General features: G+C 38.1%; 1 protein-coding gene across 1 annotated transcript; it reads left to right on the top strand.

The window, feature by feature from the left end:
* The first annotated feature begins 1,779 nt into the window (after positions 1-1,779).
* Positions 1,780-10,286, top strand: cd63 (CD63 molecule). The gene is made up of 8 exons (XM_047366529.1): positions 1,780-1,936; positions 2,655-2,745; positions 6,253-6,441; positions 7,204-7,278; positions 7,370-7,468; positions 7,647-7,790; positions 9,677-9,760; positions 9,900-10,286. The coding sequence occupies exons 2-8, from the start codon at positions 2,680-2,682 to the stop codon at positions 9,963-9,965; spliced, it is 723 nt and encodes a 240-aa protein (XP_047222485.1). The 5' UTR covers positions 1,780-1,936; positions 2,655-2,679; the 3' UTR covers positions 9,966-10,286.

Consider the following 10,286-nt stretch of genomic DNA (forward strand, 5'->3'; position numbering starts at 1 on the left):
CAACTCTTCCATTCCACTCAGTGATGTTAGCAATGTCAGAATCAAGATCCCCCAGTGCAATATAGTTGTTCCTCTGAACTCCACTAAACATCTGGAGCTCCAGAGACTGCAAACTGAGTCAACTCCCACACTAACGCTTTGCTAACAGCAGTCTTGAACTGCATACCGTGTACTAGAAGACTGATATTTATGAGTGCAAGTGTAATTCCCCATGTGCAATATAATCTAAGTGCATTAGTGTTAACAGCCTTTTATCTAATGCAAACACTTTATAATCATAAATTAAATTAGCCTGTCATATCTATCCTTATAGTTTCATTGTAGGCCCCAAAAGTTTTATTCTTGATTCAATGTGATCAGCCCAGACATGTGATTGACTTGGATGTTTGTTTTTTATGATAAAGTAAACATGTATTTTGTGCCAGGTGGCGTTTTGTCAGCTCCTTAGCAACAAAACCCATTGTGCAACATGAATCAGACATCACACGGTTTCTATTAGGAATGAAAATATTTCACAGTTAGAACAACTTAAAAAAATGTAAACATATAGAGCAAAATGTTCACACCGTCAAACTGCCTTTTCCAGCTTCGGTACCAAAATTTTACTACAACTTGCACATTTTATAAGGCCTTAGATTCAGTTTTAAAATGCAGCTTTTTGTTAATTTTGAGACAAATGTTTTAACATTTTACAAGAGAAACACAGTCCCTTTTTTCTGCATATAACGCTGAAAATTCAAAGCAAAATGATGGAAAACTGAGAGCGTTATTTGAATTCTGCTAATTTTTTTCACCAGATGCCAGAGTGATTCCGCTGTCTTGGGCTGTACTCAGTGTGTCAAAGAGGAAACATCTAAATACCTTTATGTTATTGCCTAAGCCATACCAGTATGTAGCATAATCAGAGCACTTGTTACATGTGTATAAGCTGGGGGAATGTATATTAATATGTGGATATATAATGTGTTCAAAAGCCTAGTACTCTTGTGATGTGGGACTCTGTGTTGAATATTAAGATGGCTTTCAATGATCTGGATAACTACACTGTGCTCTGATGCCGTTAACTGACCTTAAATAAACTGCAATTAACAGTTTCTTGGTAAATTAAGTGGTAATGGTAAATTAAGGCACCACAGAAAATGAAAAAAAGAAGTTGCAGTTAAAGAAGGTAATTTTCTGGGTATGCTTAACCTGTTACATTTTGCAATAGCTGTTTCTCGCCTATTGCAAATGTAACTGTGAATGTGAACCAACTCATCATCAGGATGAACAACCACAGACTTCTACAGTCTACTGTAAACATGGCGGTAATTTTGCGATACAGTCTCATAGTAATGAAACATTTAAGCCATAAACATCAGCGTTAATAAAATACTATCTGGTCATAATGAAATAGTTAATGAAATTACAACATACTAACTTGTTACTATGAGATAAATAAACCAAGTCTAATACCAGGATTCTGAGGTCCCTCTGTAGTGGATTCAATACTATTAAATTATTATAAATTAGCTAAAAATAAAAAAAAATCTAACTACATAAACATTATGAGATGCTATCAGAATTATAAGATACAGAATACTTTTCTCATCACAGCTGCAGTTCGGGGCTACTATAATACAAAACAGCGCTAAATAACACCATGAAATAAGTAGAAACACACCATATTTGATTTACTCAAAACAAACTGTAATGTTGACCAAATTCTCTTCTCCACCCATTATTCCACTTTAAACTTCACCCAGTTCCGTTCATAAAAGCTGGAGTAGCGTGTTTAACGCACGGTCCCTGAAGGCAGCGTAAGAAGAGGAGGGTGTCGTGTTTTTGGAGGAAGAAAGCTGAAGACGGAGGAGAGTGTGTGAACTCCAGAACTTGGTCTACAACTTCGCTGCCATTTTCCTCTCTTTAAAGGACTTGAAACACTTCTTTCATCGCGGTATGTAAGAAAATACCACCAGACATGTGGTCAAACTTTTCCTACGCCATCTCTTTTTCGGCCGTTTCAGCTGGTTTTGTTCCTTCAAAGTCACCGTTTAACGGTTCCAAAGTACGGAGTTAAAAACGCGACATTTTCCGATTGAAGTTTAACGTAAAGGGCGTAACTCGACGTGTTTAATTAAGTTCAATTCACTTAAAGAAATAAATGGAATAATTTGGTGGATGATGATTTGATCGGTTGATGTAATTTGGCTTGTGATGATGACAAAGCTGGTATTGTTATTAATGGGTCGTTACGGATCTACATGGCTTCAGATAGCCTAAAATGTATATTTCAAATCTTTTTAATTAATTTACTCATTTTTTTGTGGTACTTTCTTCACATTTCGTCCTTTTCTACTCTCGAGGGTCCCGATTGCCCTACCTTTTCTGACATACCCAGTATAAGCAGACATTAAACATGACGGTTGAATTAAATCAAAGGAAGTTGTGAAACTGTTTCCTCTTTTATTTGAGACGTAAAGATGTTGCATTAGCTAAAAAAAAAAAAAAAAAAAAGTCACCAAGAGGCGTTTGACAAGTCAGAGTTTGGGTCACCAAAGCTTCCTGCTAAAATGAGTCAGATCTTCCACTTTGCTGCTCCTCACATTACATCTGATGCAATGTTCCTATATCAGTATTTTATTTATCTCCAATTTGCTCTCCTTTCTGTTTAGTCGAGGATCCTGATCATCATCTGCCATGGCTGTGGAAGGTGGAATGAAATGCGTCAAATATCTACTTTTCTTTTTCAACTTCATTTTCTGGGTGAGTTACAGCAGATTCCTCTTCTCCAAACATCCTTTATGATTAAAAGGTTAGCAGGCTGGATGTGGAATTCACATAAAAACTTTACTGACATGTGAAGAAGGTATCACAGCATATAACCTTCAGTAAAAATACCACAGTTTCACTGTCAAAGATTTAAATGAAAATGAAAACCTTATTGTTAGGTGGGTCCATAGCTAATGTGAAGAACTGTTCTGCTGGGCAGAACTTCAGCAGGTCAACGGGAAAGAAAGGGTGCCAGTTTCTGAGCTGGACTTTAGTTGGAGTGTGACTTTTACAACACGACTTTGTTCGTCCACTTTTATGTTACAGTACAGCATGCAATCCTCTGTGCAATCACCTGATGAAGACTCATGTTATTCACTTAAGCTACTTCCTCTTCTTCCTCCAGCACTTGTTTACTTTTACATAAATGAAGTCCTGGTTCAGGCGAAACCTATCCTGCTTATCGTCTGTTTGCAGTTTGGTGTGTGTGTTTGTGTGTTTTGGGGAGTTTCAGAAGTGGCAATAATGGAATGTGAATCTTTGAAGTTTAACAGTCATGTGACTCGTTTAAATCAACATGTATTTGTTTTTTACTTATCTGCGGACCATGTTTTACTTTCCACTGTGTATCATGCTCAGCCCATCTGTAACAACTTCACAGTGTTTTTAAGAGGAAGTGAAAATTACTTAACAGTGTGGCTGAGGTTTTAAGGTTAGCCTTCCCTTTTTGTCTCGATAGAAGTTCGGAGTTTTATTTGCAGTTTCGCGCGGTTGTAAGAGCATAGAATGACACACTTTATGTTTATTCACCAAAGAAGCCGTAACAACACTCCGGCTATGTCTGAATTTCCCTTCTTACCACGTCATAGAAAACTCCCTGTATGTTACTCAATAACTGATGCATAAAGTATTCTGTCATTTGGTTTCTCTGTAGTGAGTACTACATTTAGCTTCCTCTTCAGGATCAGTTCTTTTCAAAGCAATTTAGCGCTTTGTTTCATATAAAAGGGTATTAGTGTTGAATACTGGTTAGTTTTTTGTCCCAGAGCAATTTCCAACCTACTTTACACATTTAGATTTTAGAGACCCAGAAAACAAGGGGAAAATAATTTAACTATTAGAGACTAAGTTATGATTTTTATTTCAGAATCTACTCCAGCATTTGGACGACGTTATTGGCTCAATTCACCTGCTCTCTTCACTCGTTTGTTGTTACCCATTGGCAGCCATTAGCCACCCATTGGCCCTGGCTCAAATATTTACACTGGTGTTGTCAACGAGAAAAGGTTTTCAGTTCAAGCTGAGGGTTAACATGTTCAACAGAAAACTAATGGGCTGTCTGACAGGCTAAAGAGTGTATGTAAGACTGATTTAAAACGCTATAAGCAGGAAAATGCTGCAGTGTGGTACAACCAGGTTGAGGCAGAGTATCTCTTATTCAGGCTTTACTTCCTAAATGTGGCATCACTGTAATACTTTAAAAAATACGTTTATAAAACTACAATACATTTATTTATTTAACAAATGCATGAAGAAAGAGTAACGCATTGTTTTTTGTTTTTTTTTTGTTTATATCAAACATATTCACATTCATACGCCATGATACATATTTACAAGGAGGTAGACAGAAGTATAAACTAAATATAGAATCACTGTAGTTTCTGTGTTTAGTTGAGGGCTGTTTACTATTAATGCTAAGTGCTGTTTCCTGTGAGAATATGTTTGTTTTTGTGCCAGATTTTCATAACCTTTTTTAGTGATACATCCCTAAAGCCTGTGGTCTTTTCTATGATTGTGAAGTAAAAATGAAATTTTGGGCAGCATCTATTATGACTTTTATGGTCACTTAATTGTCTTACTGCTTCACTAATGAAATATCAAGGTTAAAATGAAACTTTTCTTGAGAAAAATGCCAAACTTGTTCAAAAAGCAGACCAGAATTATTGTTTAAATCAGCATAATCTTCATTAACAAATATCTGATATTGCACATCCAACAGTATGTTTTTAGTTGTGTTTGAACAGTATTGACCAGTCACACTTGAGCTGGCCCCAACCGTAGAGAGAAAGAATACATTTGGCAAAGAAAAAATGAAAAATACAAGTTATTGTTTGATGATAATCAGGTTATTTTTTCCATCTACATAGAAACAAACGATACAAACACTGCAAACAAATTTCTAACCCTGATATCCATCATCAGTGCATCTTGAAGCTGCATCGGAAGCTATACACACGCACACATTATATATATGGTGTATTAACAAACTTTCCATTCAAACATTGTCATTGATGTGTCATCATAAAGGGATCCATTTAAAACTTGCATCATATTTCCAGTTCACTGATGAAGTTTTAAATGGGTCCCTTTATGATGGCACATCAGTGACAATGCTTGGTAAAGTGTACCAACCATTGTCCTATAGGGGCAATAATTGTAATAAACCATTTACACAGCTTGGGTGATTGAAGGAGTCACACAACTAATATTTACCTTGATTTTTTTATTGATTATGTAATGTTTGTTTTTAGGACACACGTGATTGTCTTACAATGTGTTTTAATTGTGAAAATGTTCTAAGATAGAAAAACAGTTTTGCTAAATCTTGGTAAGTGTCTCCTTCTAGAGAAGCCTTTCTTTAGCGTGATTCTGCAATAAACACGTTGACAGTGCCATGAATGTACTTCCCTGTTCAACTGCTACATGGTGTGATCCGATCGTGGTCAAATAGATCACTCACGTAATGTTTGTAAAAGATCCGGACTGCTACCGTCACTCCTCCCACAAGACTTACAAAGTACCATCTGATTATTTTCCACATTTAGGAAGTGATGTATGTTGCAGCTTCAGTCTGTTTAATTATTTAGGTGCAAGGCTTGCTCATTTAGTTTGAGAAAATTATGTTTTCTGGTCATTGTTCCCATTCATCATGTCGTTGGTTTGCACTTTTGGTGTTTTTATACACAACTTTGTGGGGTATTGAAAGATGCCACTCTTTCTGACCCCTTCTATCTGCTTGGGGGACATTAAACACCTGCTTTGAAAATACCTGAATGAAAGTTATATTTTAATACAATTAAAATACACACAGGATTTCAGCTTTATGCCTTTTTACTTCTATAGTTCATCAAAATGTTTAACTAACAAGATAATTAAACTGATGGTTCATAACATGGGTACAAAATGTGTTGTTAACAGGAATGAAATAGGTTTGTCTGAAATAGTAAAAACTGAGTATGAAACAAGAGTGCAAAATGACCCAGAGCCAAAACCGTACATTTTGTGAACCTTCATGGTCCTGAGATAATCACTTTGGAATCAGGAATCACTTGAATTCTCTGTAGGGCATTAAGGATCAGAGCTGAGTTTGAACTATGTGTGGTTTCATACTCAATCATATTATTTTGCTGTTTACATTTAAATACCTACCGGCTATTTAAACTTTTTAACAAAACATAGGCTATGTGACATGAAAACTCAACCAATCTCTTATCATTGCAGATTTGTGGACTTGCGCTGATTGTCGTGGGAGTCATCGTGCAGGTATCTCTGCACAAAACGTTTCTGATTCATGACGCCTCGGCCTCTGCAGCTCCCATTTTCATCATTGCAGTGGGGGTTTTGATTTTCTTCATTGCGTTCTTCGGCTGCTGTGGAGCCTGGAAAGAAAACTACTGCATGGTCACCACGGTAATCCACAGATCCATGGCATCCTTTAAAGCATAACTTCCCATGGGATTCGTCCCATAGTAAGCAGGAAAACTGTTTGCAGAACATTTGTAATGCATCTTTCAGTACTACATAATGTTCTTCCACACCAAACCTGCCAATCCATGTCCTTATGGACCTTGGTTTGTGTAATGGTGCCCAGTCATGTCAGAACAGGAATAGGGTCAAGGGAAGGCCCCAAACTGTCCCCACAAAGGTTGGAGCATAAAATCATCCAAAAATGAAAACAAAAAGAGTTTCTTTCACTGAAATAAAGGGACAGAGGCCAACTCAACCATCCATGCCCCACACCGTAATTGTCTCTGCACCATTTTTACACTTGACACAGTACAGTCAGGCAGGTCCTGTTCTCCTAGCACCTCCAAACCCAGACATGTACATTAGATTGCCAAGCAGAGAGGCATGACTTATTCCTCCAGAGAACATGTATCCACGGCTCTAGAGTGCAGTAGTTGTGTGCTTTATACCACTGCCTCTGACACGTTTTATTGCACGTGGTGATGTTAAGCTAGGATGCAGGTGCTCAGCCATGGAAACCCATTCCATGCAGCTTTCTGCACATTGTTCTTGAGTTAATCTGAAGCAGCCTGCTTGATTTTAAATATCTGTGTTCGTAGAATTGTTTTGAACAGCTGAATTCAATTAGTTGAATAGGGGAGCCAACACTTTGGGCCATACAGTTTATATTAACTCTTCTTACTTTGCCTATTTCTTCTTTTACAGTTTGCAGTCCTTCTCTCGTTGATCATCCTTGCTGAGATTGCTGCAGCAATTCTTGGATACGTTTACAGAAACAAGGTGAGTGTACACTTCACTGTTTATTCTGTTGTGTAACTCCCTACAGAAGGGGTGTTTTCATTTTTGCCTCCATGCTGCGTCTTCCACATAGCTCTCAGTCATCGTCCAGGACAGTCTCAACGAAATGATCAGCAACTACCAAAACAGCACAACAGAATTCAGAGACGGCGTGGACAAACTGCAGGAGGGCGTAAGTTCAGCGTCGACTGTCTGAGTCACTGTTTACATTGTTCAGTAACACCTTTGCATAGCAGTTTTACATCCTGTTCGTCCTTTAAGATATGAAATTATTCATATTTGCAGCATCTGTTGGCCCAGGTTACAACTGGCCCTTTGATAATCATGGTTTTGTATTGGCTCATTTGCAGTGGAAGTGCTGCGGTGTGAACAGCTCTCATGATTGGAAGGAGTTTAGCATCGATGGAAACACAGTGCCTGACTCATGCTGCGTGAACGTCACTAAAGGCTGTGGAAAAGGAACCATGACAGATGCCAGAAAAGTGCACCAGCAGGTAAACCTGAATGTTTGAGTTAAATATTTATATTTATTCGGTTTTCGCTGATGCAGTTTCAGGAAAACTAGGTAACAGGACGCCACCAGCCATCATGACTGGAAAAGGTCTTGGAAGCTCAAGAGATTTAGTTAGCCGAGAACAAACACAGGCTACATTCCACATAGATGGAATGTAAATATTAGACAGAAGCATAACTCCAGTTAGATGAAGTTGTTGCTGTGAGACAAATAAACATAGACTTGAAGATTTAGTCGTGATGCAGGTAGACAGCTGTCTGTCCCTCATAGAGTAGTTTGCTTTAAACACTTACACATTTTGTTAAAACGTCACTGTATTTTAGTGGGATTTTATGTGACACAAACTAGCAAGTTTCTACTTGTTTCTATATACAAAAGTGTATTCAGCCCCCTTGAGTCAATGCATTGTAGGCTTACCTTTTCCTGCAATTACAGCTGCAAGTTATTTTATGAGGTCATCATCAGCTGTGCACATCTAGAGACTGAAATGTCTGCCCATTCCTCTTTGCAAACTAGCTCAAGTTCAGACTGGATGGAAAGCAGCTGTGAACAACAATTTTCAAATCTTGCCACAGATTTACCAGTCAATTTAGATCTGGGCTTTGACTGGGCCACTTTGTCTCATGAGTATGTGTTGATCTAAACTATTCTATTGTAGCTCTGGATGTAAGTTTACGGTCACTATCCTGCTAGAAGGCAATCCTCCACCCTATTCTTAAATCTTTTGCAGCCTCCAAATAGTTTTCTTCTGGGATTCCCCTTTATTTCGCTTCCCCTCAACTCTGACCAGCTTCCCTTTAACGGATGTAGAGAAGCATCCCCACAGAATGATGCTGCCACCACCATGTATCATGGTGGGAATTGTGTGTTCAGAGTGATATGCAGGTTTAGTTGTGTTTTGCTTGTAGGACCTTCACAAACATGTGGACTAAGAATGTGAATTCAGAAGATATTTGGTTTCACTGTATTTAAGGGATTCGAGTAAAGGGGGCTGAATACAGATTTTTATTTGTGAAACAGATTAAAGACCACGTATCATTTTCCAATTATGCAGTAATTTGTGGTGATCTATGTGAATTTGACTTTCTAACTAATGCGTTTTCTTCACTCTCACATTCAAAGCAAACCTCGCCTTTACGACTGTGGCTCAGTAGGAAGCGTAGTCGTCTTGCAATCAGAAGGTTGTGGATTCGATTCCAGCTTTCTCCTGCCATATGTTGATGTACCCCTGGGCAAGGCACTTAACCTCAAGTGCCTCCCGATCTGCGTATCGGCGTATGAATGTATGAGCGTTAGAGAGTGCAATTGGGTGAATGTGACTCTAGTGTAAAGTGCTTTGAGTGGTCTGTATGACTGGAAAAGCACTATATAAGTTCAGTTCATTTACTTTACATGCATACATTCATGTTTAAAGCATGAGAAAAACTGACCAGTGTGTCCATGACCTAAAGTTGTCACTACAACACAAACAAGAAGCTATTTATGGTACATGCGATAACTATCTCTGTAATCATCCTCTAAGTATGAGGGAAGGCAGCTCATGATGCGTAGTTCATTATACAGTTAAAGGGAGAGGCTGTGGATTAACATGTAGAGGGATTCTTACAAGTCAGAATCATGGTGAAACCTGCTGAAGTTTTTTCCTAAATCTTTCCCCAAATATGCAAGAGAATAAATATGCTGCTTAAAGTGTTCTCTATTAATGACTGAGTTGGAAAGCCGTCCACTGTAGAGAAACTAAATGTCAGGAACGTTTACAGTTTGGTGGAAGGCCAAAGATGTCTGTGCAGGCCTGAAAGGCAGCCACTCACTGATCAAATGCCAGCAAGTAAATGTCTGCTCACTCGTAATGTTTCTTTTTTTCAGGGTTGCCATGATGTCTTGGAGGCCTTCCTGAAGAAAAACATTCAGTGGGTGATAGTTGCAGCTCTCGTTATTGCGTTCCTGCAGGTACGGAAAATTTATCAGTTTGATTTCCAGAAATTCATTTTTGAAAAGCATGACAGGATTTCAAATGAACGTCTTTTAAAAGCAAAAGACAAACAGTTGAGAAGCAGAAAATAGTCATTCTTCATTTTATTTCTTTCAGATTTTGGGCATCGTGTTTGCCTGCTTGTTGATGAGAAGCATCCGCAGCGGCTATGAAGTCATGTGATTCATTTACAAATAACTGATTGGTGGTCAGGTCCTACTTAGCTAAGCTTAGTTTCAAAATGGTTAATATGTTCACATCAACGTTTCTATAGCAGTCACAGATATTTTTTCCTTATGAAGTTGTGGGGTAAATGCATAAGAAACATTAACATTTAGAGTAAAGCTGATGAATGTTTTAGGGTTTAGAGGAAGACTAAAGACAATGCTGTTGACTATTCTGAATCTATTTTGGGGTTACGTTTTTATGTTCTGGTTCCATTTGTAATAAAGTTTCCTTAAATCACAGGGGTTATCATTAAAGACAAACAGTAAAGAAAACCAA

The sequence above is a fragment of the Girardinichthys multiradiatus genome, chromosome 1, assembly GCF_021462225.1.
Source record: "Girardinichthys multiradiatus isolate DD_20200921_A chromosome 1, DD_fGirMul_XY1, whole genome shotgun sequence".
Taxonomy (NCBI): domain Eukaryota; kingdom Metazoa; phylum Chordata; class Actinopteri; order Cyprinodontiformes; family Goodeidae; genus Girardinichthys; species Girardinichthys multiradiatus.

Coding starts and splice junctions, on each gene's coding strand:
- cd63 (XM_047366529.1), top strand. CDS start 2,680: ATGGCTGTGGAAGGTGGAATGAAATGCGTCAAATATCTACTTTTCTTT. Junction 2,746..6,252: donor TTTTCAACTTCATTTTCTGG/GTGAGTTACAGC, acceptor TTATCATTGCAG/ATTTGTGGACTTGCGCTGAT. Junction 6,442..7,203: donor ACTACTGCATGGTCACCACG/GTAATCCACAGA, acceptor CTTCTTTTACAG/TTTGCAGTCCTTCTCTCGTT.